The 20,103-nt window shown below is 42.2% G+C and overlaps 1 protein-coding gene across 1 annotated transcript in view; it reads left to right on the plus strand.

Annotated features, from left to right (window-relative positions):
* The window catches only part of PIK3AP1 (phosphoinositide-3-kinase adaptor protein 1), a 190,733-nt gene that overhangs the window by 50,554 nt on the left and 120,076 nt on the right, over positions 1 to 20,103 (plus strand). Inside the window, exon 2 of the mRNA XM_082267573.1 lies at positions 8,638 to 9,045. Coding sequence (XP_082123699.1) covers positions 8,638 to 9,045 — 408 coding nt within the window. The remainder of the gene's footprint in view (positions 1 to 8,637; positions 9,046 to 20,103) is intronic.

A 20,103-nucleotide genomic window follows, 5' to 3' on the forward strand; every position in this document is an offset into this window, starting at 1 on the left:
CCCATAAAGGTGATTCCGCTGCGAACTTGCTGCTGGGACCACCCTTATGTTAAAGCGGGCTTCCAGATTCTGATAAGCCCCCACCCACAGACACCCACAAACACAGCCACATCCCAGGGTTGTCGGGAAGAGGCCCTTGTCCCCATCAACATGGGGACCAGGTGCTTTGGGGGGCACCCCAAGGCATTCTAACCATGTTGAGGGAAAGCGGCCTTGTATGGTATGGGGGAAGGGGGTTCTTTGATGTCTGAAAAGGATCCCAAATGTATTATCTGCAGAACCACTGTTTATTTTTTTTGAAGGCCAGGTAACTGTTATATGACCTCTATTTTTCTCTTTTTAGGCCTCATTCAAACAGGTGTACCTGTCTGTATGCAGACAGTCCCTTTCATGTGTTGGGATGCAGTGGCTGCACAGACACAGCTGCTGGTCCTGATTTGACAGCCATGTGGGTGCGTGTCACTGAATGCAGAAAGTGTGTGTGTTTGGGGACGATCACTTACATGTCTCAATAGATGTGAATGGGGCTGCAATGCATGCGGACGCACAGAACACCTGTGCATCACATGCAGGCAGAGACGCCCCATCGCACAGGTGTATGGATGGGTATGTCTGTGTGAATGAGGCCCTTATAAATATAGCAAAGCCACAAATGAGGTTTCTGGCCACAGGCCACAGTATAAAGCCGAAAACTATCAGAGCTCAGAGCAGTCAATAAATAGCAGTGTATGATTTTAGGCGGGCATATGATGTCTGTGGAACTGTGACCTTAAACTGTTTCTACACAAGCCCCCTCATTACTTCCTCTTCTGTGCACACTGCTGCACACCCACTGTTACACTTCTAGAGCTGAGGTGTTTAGTGATCGACCACAACATCCTTTGTAGTTCCAGTCTGACAAATATAAATATGTCCTGAAAAGAACGTTTCACTTCAGCCCTATACAATCTGCTTCAGTACTGTGGAAGGACACCCAGTTTAATTCCAGAGGAAATGTTGGTCCCTGACCCCTGCACATGCACATAGTGTTTGCTTTGCTGCTGCAGATAGCTGAAGTGGAGAAAGTATGGACTATCTGGCCAACTTGTGGCATCCAACACATTCCAGATTCAAGGAAAATGAATAACATAGCAGTCTGACAACTGCAGAACACACCTTCCTGCAACTTTCCCCTGTAGGAAAGGGAGCAATGGCTGCTGTAAACATGGTCCATTCAGGCACTGGTTAAATTCCCCTCCCCACAACCACTAAAATAACTGTACTTATTGGACATTACAAAGAAAGGGTGGGTAAGCTAAAATAACTTTTTAAGATATGAGAGGTGGGATTACAATCAGCCATCGAGCAAGTGCCCTCCCAATCATTTTTTCGCATTTTTGTTTACCTTGACTGTAGAAGATGGTTATGACATTAAGGCCTCGTGCACACTGGACGTTATAAAAACAGCAGTAGAGTTAGCTTTAGAAAGCTGTAGCTGTAGAATGAGTTTTGCAGCGTTTTTGGGGTAGCGTTATTTCTGCATTTTTTTACTTCCAAAAAATCGAATGGCTCAAACACGCGGATAAACGCCCAAAGGTGGGCAATTTTAGAGTTTATAAGTTTTTATCAGGATTAGAGCGTTTTTACAACTTAAAAACTAGTTCCAGGTTTTTTTTTCCAGCCAGAAAGCGCCCCTGCCAAAAATCACTGATAACAGCCTATGTGTCCATGGACAAATAGGATAACATGCTGGGGAGTTTACTGGCTGCAGAAAAAATCACCTGAAGCCAAAAACAGCAGCTGCAAAAACGTCCAGTGTGCATGAGGCCTAAAACTTTTGAGAATCTTGTTTTTTTCAGACGCCTGTTAACCACTTAAGCCCCGGGAGATTTTACCCCCTTCCTGACCAGGGGGTATTTTGCGATTTGGCACTGCGTGACTTTAATGGACAATTGCGCGGTCGTGCGACGCTGTACCTAAACAAATTTGACGTCCTTTTTTTCCCACAAACAGAGCTTTCTTTTGGTGGTATTTGATCATCTGTGCGATTTTGTGATCATGCGCTATAAACAAAAAAAGAGCGTCAATTTTGCAAAAATAACAATATTTTTCACATTTTTTATATGAAATTCCCCAAAAAAAATGTAAAAATCTAAATTTTTTAACATTTTCGGCCAATTTTTTTTATGCTACATATGTTTGGTAAAAAAAAAATCGCAAAAAGCGTATTTTGATTGGTTTGCACAAAATGTATCGCGTTTACTAACAAAGGGAAAGATTTTTGTCATTTTTGTTGTTTTTTGTTTAACGTGTAATGGCGGCGATCTGCAATTTTTTTTGCGGGACTGCGACATTGCGGCGGACAGATCGGACCCTTGACTGACATTTTTGATACTTTTGGGGTTACCAGTGACATTTCTACAGTAATCAGTGCAATACATATGCACTGTTACTGTAAAATGACACTGGTAGTGAAGGGGTTAACTTTTTTTTGAGAGGGAGGGGTAGTGTGTGTCCCTAGGGGCGTGATTCTAACTGTGATTGGCTGTGGCTTGAGCTGTAGGAAAAGTGATCAACGGTCCTACATAGTAGAACCGTATGATCACTATTCCTACACAAGGGAGAATGACAGGCGGCTTGTTTACATCAGCCGCCTGCCTTTCTCCCTCTCCACCCGACTATCGCGAGTGACCGGTGGACATCGGGTCCGCCGGTCACACGCGCGGGGGGGTCCGCGACCGCGCGGGAGAGCGCCTCCGGCGGCGCGCGCGCGCTCCCCAGAGCCTCACAGGCTAGTGATGTACCCATATGTCACTTTGCCTGTGAGGGGCTGACCTCCGCAGTATATGTACTTGCGGCAGTCGGCAAGTGGTTAAACAAAGTCTATCTGTAACTGGTGAAAATTTAGGACAGGCTTATTGTATTTGTTAATTTATTTTTTAGGGGTGTGGTCTGAAACCCACAAACCATTGCCTTTCCAACAAAGTTTTTGTGTATTTGCTGATGATGGCAAGGTCTACAAAGAGTCCTTTAACCACTTTCCGACTGCCGCACGAATATATACTGCGGCAGTCAGCCTCTCCTGGGCAAAGTGACGTATGGGTACGTCACTCGCCGACGAGCCTCTAGGGGGCGAGCGCGCTCCCGCCCCCGCTCGTTCACTGACATCCCCGTGCGTGTGACCGGCGGCTCCGATGTCCGCCGGCCACTCGCTATCTCCCGCAGGAGAGGGAGAAAGGCAGACGGCTAATGTAAACACAGCCATCTGTCATTCTCCCTTAGATCATCACTGAGGCTATGCGATCCTGCTATGTAGGATGGTATGTCTCTGTGATGATCTAACAAGCCATGCCCCCTGACAGTTAGAATCACGCCCCTAGGGACACACTTAACCCCTTGATCACCAATAAAGTTAACCCCTTCCCTGCCAGTGTCATTTTTACAGTAACTGTGCATATTTATAGCACTGAATATTGTAGTAATGTCACTGTTACCCCCAAAAGTGTCAAAAATGTCAGTCAAGGGTCCGATCTGTCCGCCACAATGTCGCAGTCCCAGAAAAAAAAAGCGCAGATCGCCGCCATTGCTAGTTTAAAAAAAAAACAATAAAAATGACATAAATCTTTCCCGTAGTTAGTAAACGCAATAACTTTTGCGCAAACCAATCAAAATATGATTATTGCGATTTTTTTTACCAAAAATATGTAGCAGAAAACAAATTGGCCTAAAATGTTAAAAAATTTAGATTTTTACATTTTTTTTTGAGAATTTCATATAAAAAAATGTGAAAAATATTGTTATTTTTTCAAAATTGTCGCTATTTTTTTGTTTATAGCGCAAAAAATAAAAATCGCACAGGTGATAAAATACCACCAAAAGAAAGTTCTGTTTGTGGGAAAAAAGGACATCAATTTAATTTGGGTACAGCATCGCACGACCGCGCAATTGTCCGTTACAGTCACGCAGTGCTGAATCGCAAAATAGGGCCTGGTCTTTGAGCAGCCAAATCCTCCGGGGCTTAAGTGGTTAAAGGTGTTAAAGTTAGAGTTAGCCTTTTTCTGGAATTATGGAAATGCTCAGTACACGGGTAGTTTAGAGAAATGTCATAAGGCAAATACTGTATGTGGCCTGCTATTGCTAACCAAGGTATATTAACCACTTGACATCTGGAAGGATTTACCCGATTCCTGACCAGGACATTTTTATGCCATTCAGCACTGCGCTACTTTAACTGGCAAATGCAACAATGTACTCAAATTAAAGTTATATTACAGGTTTTCACTTTTACTTTAACGCCTGTTGTAAAAATGCAGATATTAATAGCTAAAGCTGATATTTACATGCACAATTGAATGCCCTATTACAGCAACTTATTGGGAAGGCACAATTCAAAGTTTAAACTTTATCTAAACCCAAAAACAAAAATGTAACATATTGCAATTTACAAGTCTTTATATGAGGTGACTGAATTTGTTTTCTTTTTCTTTAGTGTTTAATCTTCTTATTTTCACCTAGTAATCCTGTAAATAAACCAAATCCCACCCTTGTGAGGCCATGCTTACTCTCCCAGTGTATCCATGCATGGGGTGTCAACAAGGCTGGACTTCAAACAAGTTTTCCTTTCTTCATCTGCATTATTTGGAAAGGGGAGTGGTGGAGGGATTAGCAGTGTAGCCAGGTGCTGGACTACAGAAACATGATAGAGGAGACATTTGCCTCTTTACAATCAGTTTACTTTCATTTTCTGCTATTATGCTGAATGTTGTATTGCACTATCCCCCCTCTAGTTAGCAGAGGGAGAACTATAGCCAGGAAAGCCTATGGAATCATGGAAATTGCACTCTGAAACATAATTTACAGAAAGGGACTTATGGACCTTTACAATATAGTTCCCATAGGACATTGAGCAGGAAGGGAAGTGGTGGAACAACTTTTACCAGACTGCACTGGAAACCTCTTCCTCTTTGCCAGACGGGAGTTGAGGCATGCAGATCTTGTGCACATGGATTATCCATGGGGCAAGTGACCAGAGCCAGAGAATAGGACCTGGGGGTGGAGACACGAGTGCAGCGCAGCACAGATTACAGTGATCACATATGCACTTTTGCCACAGGGAGAACAGAGCATCCTCTTACCCTCTTCTTCCCACTGCTAATCACCGGAGACATTCTGTGGAGAGACTAGCGGGGCCCCCTTCTACAGAGAAAGGCCATGGCAGTATCCCGGGGGAATGAGGAGATGGATATTCGCCCATTGCTGTTCATAGACTGAGCAACTGAGAGTAGGACGCCAAGTATACCCAATCCACAATGTACCCATACTGCACTTTATACCGCTACTATTCCAAACTTAGATTACACCTATGCTAACCCTATCAGATTATACCAAACCTACACAGCATCTGATCTACATCTACCTTGCACCTGTGCTGAGACTATACCATACCTATACTGTACCTATACTTCATGTAGGTTAACTGGGACTGTTCTTAAGTGCACCAACACTCCTAAAAAGCCCCAATGTTAGCCACCAGAAGAACATCTTAAAGGACTGACCTTCTCATAATTATTATTCTGCAAGTCTCCTTTATTCCCTGCCCTTTTCTTTTAGGCAGTGCGTAGCCTATTGGCCGAGGACTAGCTTTGCTTCCATAAATGCACTTAGGTAGCGTAGTCCCAGCACTCAGTAGATTAAATAGGTACTACTGCACACTGCTGCACTTAAGGCTGCCTTGCTTTTGTTTATGTTGATCTGGAAGTGTCATCTCATGCCTAGTTCTTAGTGTTAATCACTTTGTATGCTAAATTCAGTTATTACCATTGGTAATCCATTTTATGTTTGCCTAGTTACCAAACATATTGGGTGACATTATATTAGGTTTGCCGTTAGTACTGGGTTTGGTGCTTGATTTCTTTTATATAGCTACTACTGGGTACTAAGTATTACTGTGATTTCCTGTTATATTGTATGTTTGTACACTCAATGTAGTGTGTTAGAATGGCTGAGGCTTTTGAAAAGTTTGAGGCAAAGAACAGAGTACCCATCTTAATCAGCAGCTCCTATGGGGGTAGCGCTACAGTAGTTTACAGAAGTAAGTTCACTTGGTTTCAGTTCAATTTACTAGAAGAAACTAGCAAACTGCATTTCTAGCAAGATCAACAGGTATTTTCTGTATTTGCTGAAAATGTTCTTTGCCTGAAAAATTACTACTAATGCAGCCACCACATTACATTTCCGTTCTTGGGTTTAGCTATTCTTCAAGGATCCATTACACCAGGCACTGCATTACAATGCAACAGCTGGTGTGCGTTTCAGTGAAGCCAGGGCTGATGTGCAATCCTGGTGCAGCGCACTGTTCACCTTTACTTTAAACAAAGTTTATTGAAATGTCATACAGTGACATTTCATAAAGTTCTATTGGCGAGCGTGCGGTGACTGTGCCGCCCTGGAAAAAAGTATTGCGCGTGATACATTTTTTCAGTGCACACTGCCAGCAGAAACAAGCCATTCTGCTTTTACTTGCAGCGGGGGCATGGTGGGACTGTGCTGGAATTGCCGCCCAATGCAGTCCCCTCGCTCCTGGTGTGAATGGACCCTAAGAGATAAAACAATGTCACAAGACAGTCCTTTGTCATGTCTTAAATGTTTATATGTAAACTAAGATTGTAAACATATAGTTAAAGCCCAACTCCAGGAAACTTGAAAATTATCCCTTGCAGTGGGACTGCAGCCACCCCTAAGGGTTAAATCCTGGTTTAAGTCTGGAGGGCATGGAAAATAGATTTACTTACCTGATTCTCGGCTCCTCACACTGCTACACCGGTCTCTTACATCTTCTCCCCCATGTTTTCTGTTGCCTGTAAGTAGAATCCCACTGTCTCCATGCCATCCTCAAGGAAGATGTTGGTATATAGGGATGCTACATCTGTAGACAGTAGAAATTAGCCCATTTTCATTCTTGAAATGATAAAATGCATGGAAATGTAGATGTATTGCAGACATGTGCTGAAAATATATTTTTGTTATTCTGCCCTGATATATATACTTTACCTGTCAAGGTCTTCAAGTGGTTCAACAATCCAGTGAGCATTATCAGTTAACATTTTACAATAAAGTGATTCTAAAGCCTAAGCATGTTTTACCCTAATGCATTCCTTGCATTAAGGTTAAAAATGTTTAGGCATTGAATGTTGCCCCTCATCCCCCCCTCATACTTACCTGGGGGTTCTAAATAATTTTCGAGCAAACAATACTATTTTTAGCTTGAAAGCAACAAGTGTCAGAAATAAACTTGGTCCTTAAGTGGTTAATCAGGCCCCCAGCCGCAAGACCACCCACTCAGAGAGAACATGCAGATACGGTACACATCCCAACAACTGCGAGTCGTACCTTGGATGGGTCCCTACAACGTACCTTTTTACCCACCCAAACCTAAAAGGACCTTGTACCCCGTCTGCTGCATGACAGAGAAAAACACAAAAAAACAAAACTCCCCATGTCGCAAAACCACAATTACAGGGTGGGACTTTCCCATAGGGGTGTATGAGCGTGTATATATGGAGCTTTCATTTTGCGTACAGCCAACTCCCATACATTACAGTCAAGATCAACCAGTCACATTCGGTCTTTCAAGCGAGCAGGATTGCGAATATCACACAGGAGGATCTGATAGGGGTGAATGACCTTACCAGAAAGCTGTGAACAAGCCAGGGTGATATATTGCTCCTCTGTTCGTTCAGTCTTATGTGGAGTTTGTACTCTATGCTCCAGGGGTATTCCTAAATCAGAAAGCCCTTTCTATTGATCTCAGTTCCTTCAACCTCCTGTTTTCTGCTGCTATGATCTTCCTGTTAGAGCACTGGCTCTCAACTCCTGTCCTCAGGACCCACTAACAGGCCAGATTTTAGGTATTACCTTGGGGAGATGCAGACTAGAATACTGCAATCACTGAGCGGCAAATAATATCCCCTGTGATGTATTTCAGTTATCTTGAATACTTGGCCTGTTAGTGGGTCCTGAGGACAGGAGTTGAGAACCACTGTGTTAGAGGGTGGCTACATTCATTCTTCATGGTTCCATTTTATGAAGGAACATAACCACCATCTTCTCATTTGCTACCAAGATGAATTATGGACTATGGGATTTGTAGTGTGTATAGAGCTCTAAATGTGACTGCAACTGACAAGCACTGTTCATTTCAAACAAGCAGAAGAAAAGGTCCCAACCGTCCCTGATTTGAGGGACTGTACCTGATGGTTTAACCAACCATTTTTTTTGTATAATTCCCCTTTAAGGGTGTGTGGCAGAGTGTTTGTCCTATGCCTACATACTTTTGCTAATAGGTCTCCTTTCCCATCTCAAAAATGTGGGAAGTATGCAGAAGTTAGAGAACCATAGAGATTTGGGAGCTCACAGAGGACAAAAGGGCAGAAAAGTATAGGTAGAAACAATTTCATGAAAAATAGAATATTTGGGCATGTGTATGAATTATGTTTGCAGAATAAGGATATCTATTAGTGCCATTTTATTAAATCAGTCTATTTATAATCCACAATAATAAAACTGGATGATGAGTCAAAATTACATTTCCAGACTCAAAATGCACTTTGGGAAATGGTACCATTTATATCACTGTATTTTCCTCTTTGTGTTTTACAGGTGTTTATGACTTACTGATACTTCATGGACCCGATGCAAATGAATGGTGCGAATACCTTGTTAGTCTTTTTCAAACTCATCCTGAAGGCCGGGACTTTGCTTTACACACATACGCACTCAATGAAAATGAGCCTATTCAACGCAAAAATCTAAAAACATTCCAGAATAGCAAATGTATTCTTATCCTTCTCTCTGGGGATTTAGAAAGCAACTTTGAAAATCCAGATGTCTTGCAGAGCTTGAGGATGGTTCTGAGGCCACCACACAAAATAATTGTATTATTTTGTGGAGTAATGGACAAAGAGGATTTCACAAATATATTCCAAGACTGGCCACACTGGAAACAACTGTCCTCTGATGATGAACCAGAACTCTATGTCATAAGAGTTAAGGATACTATATTAGATGGTAAGTAGCATGTAAGTAGCAGCTCCTGCATTTACAGTGGTCTTCTCAGTGTTTATATTATTTGTGTATGTTGGTTACAGATACAGTAGCTTAGGCAGAACAGCATGAGTTTTGTCTGTCAGAGCCAGACAAAACTCATGTGTTTGTCAGAGCCAGATCTAGCCTGTCCTATGTAGGGGTTTAGTAACAGCAGAGAATGTTCAGTAGTCCCTAGACCAATTGAAAAAGAGGAGGGGGGTGTTAGTTACAAAACCATGGAATAGTACCCACCTCCAAATCTTTGTAGATAGGGGAATTATTGGTGAGGCATTGATGGACTTTAATGGTACCGTACAAGACTTGATAAGACAAATTCTATTGTTAAAATTTAGCAAATTTTATTCATAACATACATATAAAAAAGCATATCCATATCAAATTCTCTTTAAGCTCCATAAAATAATCAATCACAGATGGAAATGACCTCATAGATAATAACTAGATCATCTCACAAAAGCCATCTGGATTGTAGTGCTCAACATGTTTCGCGGAGAAGATGCAGCTTCTTCAGGAGCTTATTACATCGTAAAATGGAGCAGAGATCGATTCTCAATACTGAAAAACAATGATAGAGGATTAAATACACTGAAAAATGTGGTAATGCCATAGCATATACATACGTAAATGCACACATAAACATAGAATGTGATGTCGCTGAACATGCTCTCTTACCCAGATTGACCAGACCCAGGCCCCTGGGGTAAACGGTCTCACCCGGCGAATGCAGGAGTCCCAAATCTCAACAGAGGATACGATACAGGGTTTCTCTATTGCCTTTACTCTTTTAACAGATAGATAAACCCTGTATCTTATCCTCTGTTGAGATTTGGGACTCCATCATTCTCAGGGCGACATCACATTCTATGTTTATGTGTACATTTACGTATGCATATGCTATGGTATTACCACATTTTTCAGTGTATTTAATCCTCTATCATTGTTTTTCAGTATTGAGTATCAATCTCTGCTCCATTTTATGATGTAATAAGCTCCCAAAGAAGCTCCTATTCTCCGCGAAACATGTTGAGCACTACAATCCAGATTACTTTTGTGAGATGATCTAGTTATTATCTATGAGGTCATTTCCATCTGTGATTGATTATTTTTATTGAGCTTAAAGAGAATGATATGTTTTATTTGTATGTCTTTGATATGGATATGCTTTTTATATGTATATTATGAATACAATTTGTTCAATTTTAACAATAGAATTTGTCTTATCAAGTCTTGGATAGTATCATTAAAGTCCATCAATGCCACACCAACAATTACCCTAGTCCCTAGGCCAGGAGATGTTCTGGCAGCTGAGGAGATTGGGTGACAGCAGGGCATACTCACTGCTTCCTGTCAGGGAGCACACATCTGTAAGAGGAAGAGGATTGCCAGGAATAACAGAATTGATTACTCAACGAGGAGATCGCAGAAGTGGTTTCTTTGTAGATAGGCAGCAGAGATCACAAATTAAGTTAAACTCAGTTGGGGCTTTGAGGGGGTGCAACTAAAATCTGGGGGGCCCAGCCAACCCCAGAATCTTCCTAGATCTTGCCATGCTGTCTGTACTGGAGAGAGGGACAGGCGATTCTGTACTGAGGGATCTATAATGGAGAAGGAAGTAGTCTGTACCAAGGGGCTTTTACTGGGGGGGGGGGGGGGTGTCTGAACTGAAAAAGGGTATATCCTATACTGAGGGATCAGTACTGGAAAGGAGAGTTGGGGGGCTCTGTAATGAGGGGTCTTTACTTGAGGGGAAACTTAGAAGGGTCCGTCTGTACTGAGGGGTCTGTGCTGGGGAAGGGGGGGGGTATTACTGTACTGAGGGGTTTGTACTGGAGAAGGAGTCTGTCTATGGGAGGGGGTTTGCCTGTGCTGGGGGAAAGTTAGCTTGTGCTGGGGTGTAGGCAGGTGCAGTCTACAGCCTCCATTCCCTCTGTTTAGTGACCAGCTATACAGCACCACCTATGAGGAGGATAAAGTGCTTTGTTCCTCTGAAGCCTCCGTAGGTGTCATTAGGGGAGCAGCGTCCAATCAGATGCTGCAACACTAGTTGACCCCCTCGGCCATCTTTAGTGAGGGCAGTGCTTATAAATAGCACTGCCCCACTGCAGTCGGTGCATATTTGTGAAGTGGATAGAGTAGGGACAGGATCCCCACTCGTTAGGGACAACAGATTTAGTGCTAGTGAGAGGTTCCTTTTCTAGGAGAGACAGATCAGGATACCACTTCTGGCTCTGCTATCTTGGGATTCTAGATAGCTGGGACATGGATCTTCTTGTTAGTCTACTAAGTGTGCCTACACCACTGCTCTGCTGCTCAACCACCCTCTTTAATAAATGCTGCTCCAGTAACTAAAGCAATATTACAGTGACTTCTCAAGTGCTGGGACTGTGTTAGTGCTGCCAGGGTTGCTGGGAGCAATGGTACCTGAATTTGTTGCCATATTGTTTGAGACTGTTGAGTAAGCACCTTGCTATTGTCTTCCATGTGTTTTTTTTGTTACCTCTGATTAACCTATTAATAACAGTGCCACTTCCTTTGGTCTCTGTCTATCTTTACTCCATCGTAGGTACCAAACAACTGGCCCTGCCCACAGAGAGTCAGCCTCTCTTTAGGGGTTTGTGCTAGTGGGCAGTGTGTACTGAGAGGTTTGTGCTGTGGGGCAGTCTGTACTAAGGGGTTTGTGTTGGGGAGGCAGTTTGTACTGAGGAATTTGTACTGGGGAGGGGGGTACATATGTGCTGCAGGGTCTCTGCTGCAGGGGGTCAATCTGTGCTGAGGGGGTCAGATAGAGGTCTGTATTGAAAGATTTGTGCTGAAAGGGGGTCCATTTGTACTGAGGGGTTGTCCATCTGTACAGGGGTGTCTGTGCTTTGTGGGTCAATCTATGCTTAGGGGCTTGTGCTGTGGGAGTCTGTACTGATGGGTTTGCACTGGGGGTGTCCACCTGTGCTGAGGGATCTGGGCTGGGTGGGTCAGTCTGTGCTGGGGGGATGGGTTAGTCTAAGCTTGGGAAGTCAGTCTGTGTTGGAGGATTGGCCTGTGCTGGGAGGGAAGTCTGTACTGAGGGGTTCGTGCTGGGGGGGGGGGGGGGGCGTACTGTACTAAGGGGTATTAAGGTGTATATTGGGGATGGGGGGGGTAGGCAGAGAAGGGGAATTTAGGGATGATGGGGAAGATCTGTACTTTGGGGAAATGGGCTTGGGGGGGTGGTTAATTTGTACTGGGAAGAGGGGGCTAAAGTAGTTTGCGACTCCTGACCCCCTGCACTATAGAAACTTAAGGGAATGTAACAAAGCTGAACAAGCTGAAGATAGAAGCTGATTGCTTGTCATGCACAGTTGCTCCAGATTCTTTCTGCTTCAGTTTTTTTAAATTCCCCTCTCTAGATTTTAAATGTCATACTCCTGACCATTGTACTCCTCCATTACTTCTAAAGTTCTTCTGTAACGTGGGCTGTGTGTGGAAAAACATATGTAATGGGACATTTTTGTTTTATTAAAGTGGTGGTAAACCTCAAACATGAAATATGAAAAAGTATATCCCTCTATAATGTGTATTTGTCTCAATTGAGAACACTAAGTGTAATTTCTGTCCACCACTTTGCTGCTTTGCTATCAGCATGAATCTCTTCCGAAAAGTTTTCCTGACACCAAGAGAAAAAGGTGACAGGGAGCAGTTTCCAGCACACAGTCTGTGACTGACAGCCTCACCTCTGTTCCTGTGTGTTGTATGAAGGAGGTGTGTCCCTTTCCTCCAATCAGCTCTCAGAGCTCTCTTCACTGGCACTGCAGTGTGTAATTTGAGCTTTCTGTTTTCTGTAAGCTCAGACAAGCTTTATAAATTCTGCAAGTTGAAGGCCTGTAGAGATGGCAAGTTGAATGACAGCTGATAAACAGGAACAACTTATATTGGAGGATTTGTTTCATCTGTGTGTATGCCCTGATGCCGGTCACTTCACTGTGTACATGTAAGGGTTTACAACCATTTTAAAACGAGTGTGCTGAGGTTTGTACGTGTCTGTTACACTCTCGTTTGTGGCGCAGTCATTAAAGCATATGTTGTGGACAAAATGACTATAGCATATAAGTGCTGAACATAAGGGGAGTAGGCTTAGGTGTTATTTAACTATTCCCCTTTAAACTCTTCACATTTTTAAATGAAGTTTGACCACACCCACAATTTACCGCAGAGTGCTGAGCGAGCACCTTTTTTTCTTCAGTCCGTTTTTTTTTTGGGGGGGGGGGGGGAGGGGGGAGTACATCACTGCCCTACTGGTCATGGTATTATTTCTCAAATACTATTAAGGAATCAGCATTCATAAGGACTTTAGGACTTTTATAGCTGTAGAGCAGGGATCCTCAAACTACGGCCCTTCAGCTGTTGCGGAACTACACATCCCATGAGGCATTGTAAGACTCTGACATTCACAGACATGACTTAGCATGATGGGAATTGTAGTTCCTGAGCAGCTGGAGGGCCATAGTTTTTAAGACCCTTGTTGTAGAGCATCTTATGCAACAGTATGTAGTAGGCTAGATTTAAGACATCAGATAATACCAAGTTATGCTTTTATTATCTCTTTAACAGATCATAGGGCCATGTTTCTAAGAATTTATTAGCATGCAAGCCAGTATATGGGAAAGGCACCATGATAAGATGCTGTTACTCATAAACATTCAGCAAAAGTGACTTTAAAAAGGCTACAAGACTAAGCACATACAGCATGCCAACACCCGCTAAAACACCACAGGCTGACACCACTTGCACTCTAAGCTGCAGATACCCCACACTCCTGTTTCCTGTTGCTTAGCTCTGCTCTCCAAGAAGAGTTCAGCTTGCCAAACACTGATAGAAGTTCAATAGAAAATTGTAAAAACAAATCATTAGTGGGGTTATATCGACATTTATTTCAATTGCAGCGATGGAAAAAAAATCAAGGGAGCAGGATGGAGACTTTTTGTTAAAAAAATTAATTTTTAACAGTGAATCTGGTTTTCCTTTTAGAAAGTCTATTAATTCCAAAAATAGACTGGTTAAGGCTGGTTCACACTGGTGCGAACACAGACATTGCATGTGATTCCCATCGCATTGCTGTGCACATCACATGCGATGTCTGTGCGATGCAAATTCAGCCATACAGTTTGTATGGCTAAATTCGCATCACATTTGGTCCAAAATGGTGCAGGACCCTTTTTTTGGTCCGCACTGAAATCGGATCACAAGGGTGTTCAAATCCATGCGATCTGATTCCTGTACCGATCTGGTGGTGTCTTTAACTTTACATTGAAACCCGCAGAGGTTTGCAGATGTCAGTGTGGGAACGCACACACAGGAATTGTAGGGTCTCTTACATTGCACCAGTGTGAACCGAGCCTCAAGAAAATGTTTTGAAGTACTTTAGAATGACATTCATTTTGTCATCCAATGTACTGATGAGAATTTTTTTATGAATGTACATACAAGCATTCATTCAAAAACCTGTACAGCTAGCTTTAGCTGAGCAGGAACTCCTGCAACTAAATGATTCAAAAAGCCTTTTCTCTCTCGAAACTTCCTTATATTAGATGGAAATACTCCTGAATATTCCCAGGTCCTAATAACAGCCCTCTCTTTAAACAAAGGGATGTATACAGACAAATGGTTAGGCTGATTAAAGTTTAGGATTGCTGTGTCAAAATCTTTTTTAACAAGCCAGAAAAGTCCCTGATCTGGCCTTTTATGGTTGTACTTTGGCATGTTTGTATATTGGAAGGCCCCATTCGTTACCCTGGATGATGCTCCTTGGCCTGGCCTACTTGAAAGAAACTTCAGCGATAGAGAACACGGGAGTAAGGTAAAGTATACAAAAAATAATAAACAAAAGTGTAGCGCCTGATGAAAATAAAACTAAATGCAAGCATAAAACATTGTTTAAGATAAATATACTGGAATAAGTATATCCCTCGCGCCTATAGAAGAACACACTTCTGGTGAGTGTGTTCTTCTATTACCCCCCACGGTGACACCAAGTACCAGCACTGGATTATTGGAAGATCCAACACAGAGCACAGCACTTTTTTTGCCTTGTTTGCACTCAAGATTTACCTGCATTTTTGCACCTGAGGAGTCACTTATGAACTGTTATCTATGAACTATTTTTGTAAATATTTGTTTATATATATATATTTTTTAATTTTTCCATTTTTCCATTTTTTGCACTTGTTTGAATCACTAAAAACAGCACCTTCCATCACTTTTTAGTTTTATTATACAAAATTGCATTATAACATATTATATATATTTGCATACTTATTATGGTATTTTATCTTCATTAATATTATAAGGTTATTTGATATTCATCACTCATTGTGTTTTATATATATATTTTATATTTGTACACCTTTAAAATATAAGGTTTCCTACAAGTACCAAGCACTTTATTAAGGTTTAATGCACTATATACACTCCAAGGCCTACTAACTTCACGGTATTTTGTAACCATCTTCTGTATTGACAAGCAATGGTCCAGTAGTGGTTCACCCACAGCAAGCGCTATAGTTGGCCGCACTACATTGTGGCCTCACTCCTATAAAAAAATTGTTAACACAACAAAAAATGTATTCATAGACTACAACGACAGTCCATATATATTGTGTGGAAGAGGCAGTTCCTATATGCGATCAATGGTCTAGGACAGTGATAGCGAACCTTGGCTCCCCAGATGTTTTGGAACTACATTTCCCATGATGCTCATGCACTCTGCAGTGTAGTCAAGCATCATGGGAAATGTAGTTCCAAAACATCTGGGGTGCCAAGGTTCCCCATCACTGGTCTAGGATAAGATCACCAATCCAGTGAGCAGGTAGTTATGCAAGTTAGTTTCCAGACAGACGTACCGCCACCAATGGAAAGAATGCAAACTAACGAGATCAAGCGGCTGCCATTACAGCAGCGAACAGGCCTCAAAACACATATGGAAGTCCCTCTGGAAATCGCACAGTGGATGATGTCACCAATCATTCAAATCGGGATCTCATTGAGAAAAAAAGCTCACCCAGAGCCCAGAGGTATTTTCATAGTGAGCATGGTTTATTCCATAGGTAAAATACACAACAAAGTACAAAAACATAAAACTCATATATGTTGCTGCAGGCGACTTGGAATCTCTCAGCAGCGGGACGCCAATGCCAAAGTGTCACGCTGCGAGGTGTTTCATCCGAAAGGACTTTATCAAGGGATCCCCATTTTTATTAAGGTATACATATTTTTTTTTTCAGGTACATTTTATACTTACTAACAGGTAGCTGATTTGTAGCCTATTTGAGCAGACCTTGCTGCAAGGTGTTCTCTAAGGAAGTAAATCTGTATGTATTGAGAACCTGTTTCTATTAACAAACGTAACATGCATAGTGTAGAATCTGGTTGAGTTATTTGCATGCTAGGTATCCTACATCTATTGTAAAACTAGTATTCCCATAACATTTGCGGAATGTAGACAACTAGAAATCTTGGTTGCCAAGCCTTTATTAGAATACCAAACTTTGTTTACTTACTCGCTCAGTAGAGCATTACTAGGTTCTCAAAAAAACGATAGGCAACACCTTTGAAACCTGAAATGAATGGACACAGAAGCATTGTCAGTCAGCGCTTTATTGTATTTTAATTAAATTAAGACAACTGTAGTGTGTAACTGTAAAACTATTTCTTACACACTTTTTTAAATTTATAAACTAGGCAACACTAGGTTGCAAATAAGGCATAGTTATACATAACAGTGCGATCAAACTGAGGAGAATCACCCCAATGGAGACCCAGACAGCAATAAAAGCTGACAAGAATTCTAATTCTTCCCCACTCTAGTGCCTATATTGTTGTCTGTATACGCCATTGAAGACATGGGAGTGCTAACCCATTTACTACTTGCCTGCTGGGCACTTTTACCCCTTCCTGCCCAGACCAGTTTTCAGCTTTCAGTGCTGTCGCACTTTGATTGAAAATTGCGCGGTCATGCAACACTATACCCATATGAAAATTTATCTTTTTTTTTTATCACACAAATAGAGCTTTCTTTTGGAATTTATTCACCACTGTTTTTTTTGCTAAATAAATAAAAAAAGATGGAAAATTTAAAAAATAAACAAAAACTTTTTAATAGTTTAATATATAATTTTGCAAACAGGTAATTTTCCTCTTTCACTGATGTGTGCTGATGAGGCGGTACTGATGGGTACTGATAGGCTGCACTAATAAGCTGCACTCGTGAGATGGTACTGATGGGCACTGATGAGGATGCACTGATAGGCTGCACTGATGAAGTGGCATTGGTGGGCACTGATGAGGCTGCACTGATAGGCAGCACTGATGGGCACTGATAGGTGGCACTGATGGGCACTGATAGGCAGCACTGATGGGCACTAATAGGTGGCACGGATGGTCGGTACTGATGGGCGCTGATAGGTGATACTGATAAGGAGGCGCTGATTGACAGCACTGCTGGGCACTGATTGGCAGTAATGGTAGGCACTGATTGGCAGCACTGGTGGGCACAGGTTTGCATCATTGGTGGGCACAGATTGGCAGCACTGGTGGGACTGCACTGATAACCAGGACACTGATAACCAGTGCCCTGATAATCAGTGTAGATGTCCCTTTTACACAAGCCGGTAATTGGCTCGCTTCTCCTCTCCTCATGCTGTCAGCATGAGGAAAGTAGTGCTGATAATCGGCATCTGTGTACCTCCATTATCAGCTGTGATTGGACACAGCTGATCATGTGGTAAAGAGCCACTGATTGGCTCTTTACCTCAGTCTGTGATCACAGTGCGTGCCGCCTGCGGCCAGCAGCAGGCGCACAATGGGAGCAATCATGGGAAGCCGTCATATGATGGCGTCCTAAAACTAGATGACCTCGCTGTAGCTGTCATTTGGCTATAGCGTGGTCGGCAAGTGGTTAACACCCATAATACAATAAAAACATACCTAAATAATAGTGTAAACACAAGGTAAAGGTTGTGAGAAAACTTTAGGCCGTGGTCCCATTACAGTGTTTTTTAATTACAAAATAAACTTTATTACCAAACAAAACCACTGTTAACCATTTACCACTTGCTTTCCGCCCACAGTACATTTAGTGAAGGCGGGCAGCATTTGCAGGCACCGCAACATATTGGTAAGTCGTGCGCACACTGGTGCACCCTCTGGGGTGCACAGCGGCTCAAATCCGTAACCGTTGTGTTCAGTGGACACAGCGGATCACAGTGCTCAATACCCAACCATTGTGAGAGGCTGGGGTATCATCATGACCAATCATAGCGATCACATGATTACATGTAAACAAAACAGTCATGAATGGCTTCCATCTATGACTGCTTGCTTACTCGTTGTGATTGGCCCACAGTTATCACATGGTACCTGGCACCCTTTACCATGTGATTAGTTGTAACCAATCACAGATCTCAATAGTAAGTTAGCTGTCACGAATAAAAGCCATTCATGACAGTTAAAACAATTTATCATTACTGTTTAAAAGTAACAATAGTATAAAAAATGAACCTCTGATCACCCCCGAGTAGTACAGTATTATTTGATTTTTTTTTTTTTTTAAACTCATACTGTCACCAGTCAGGATTCGTGATCACTGCCACACCAGTCATATGATGATGCTGTACTGCACTGGTGATATTATGTGAAAAAAAAAAAAAAAAAGTTTTTACTTTCTTTATTTTCAAAAAAATTGTGACAAAAATTACAACTTAAAAAAACTCGCCATGCCATAAAGCAGTGTTCCGGCCTCCCCCTCTAAAAATTAAAAGTCAGCAGCTGTAGCTGCTGATTTTTAGTATTAGGACAGCTACCTGTCCTGGAATCCAGTGTTGTTGGCACTGCAGCTGATGTTTCCATCGACTGTCGGATGCTTCCGCCGCCATTGCTGGTGAGGGAACCCGGCCGTGAAGCCTTTTGGGTCCCTACTGCGCAAAGCGTGCTGCCCTCGGTTACTGGCCAGAAAGCAGAGGAAGGGGGAGAGGGGATGGACTGCTGACGTATCTCGCTGTGGTGAGGTCAAAAACAGGTACCCGCTTCCCCCTCCCCCCCCTCTTCAAAAAGGTGCCAAATGTGGCACCAGAGGGGGGGGAGACAGATAAGCGGAAGTTCCCCTTTTGAGTGGAACTCCGCTTTAAGAAATGAGATAGGCCATCAGTACATAATGAATGACCAATTTTCAAATACCATACCATAGTTTATAGACTCTATAACTTTCACACAGGCTACATAATATACACTGATTTGGGTTATTTTTATGAAAGAAATGTAGCAGACTACATTTTGGCCTAGATTTATGAAGAAAAATTATTTGTTTGCAAAATTTTATAACAGAAACTAAGAAAAGTTTTTTTTTTTTTTTTTTTTAATTTTCTGTATTTTTATCATTTATAAAGTAAAAAAAAAAAAAAAAAAAAAAACCAACCCACCATTGATTAAGGTTGCATGACCGAGCATTTGCCAGTTAAAGTAAATGGGGGTCCATTAATCCCGCTACCTCTCACACGCCAGATATACTGCTACAGGGCAGCAGCTGTGTGTTGGATCATGTATATATACACGATCCTGTAATTCCACCTACAGGGGCAGGTGCGCACCAACAGTGGGCTGTTTTTTTCTGTTTTATCACAGCAGAAGCCGATCTGTGGGTGGCGGGCACCCATCGGGCAGAAACTCAGAATGGAGCTCTGCCTATGTAAACAAGGCAGAGTTCTGTTCTGACAGGGAAGGAATAGATGGATTTTGCATTCCTGCAAAGCAGGAACTAAAATCCATCTCCTCCCCCAGTAAAAACAGCAGATACAATACACATAAACATTGGCTAGGCACACAGTTAACTCTTTGATTGCCTTGATGTTTATCCCCTTCCCAGCGAGTGTCATTAGTACAGTAACAGTGCATATTTTTAGCACTGATCACTGCATTAGTGTCACTGGTTCCTGCAAAGTGTCAGTGTCCGATTGTTCACCCCAATATTGCAGTCCTGCTATGAGTCGCTGATTG

This window comes from Pelophylax lessonae, assembly GCF_965119305.1.
Source record: "Pelophylax lessonae genome assembly, chromosome: 9".
Classification (NCBI taxonomy): domain Eukaryota; kingdom Metazoa; phylum Chordata; class Amphibia; order Anura; family Ranidae; genus Pelophylax; species Pelophylax lessonae.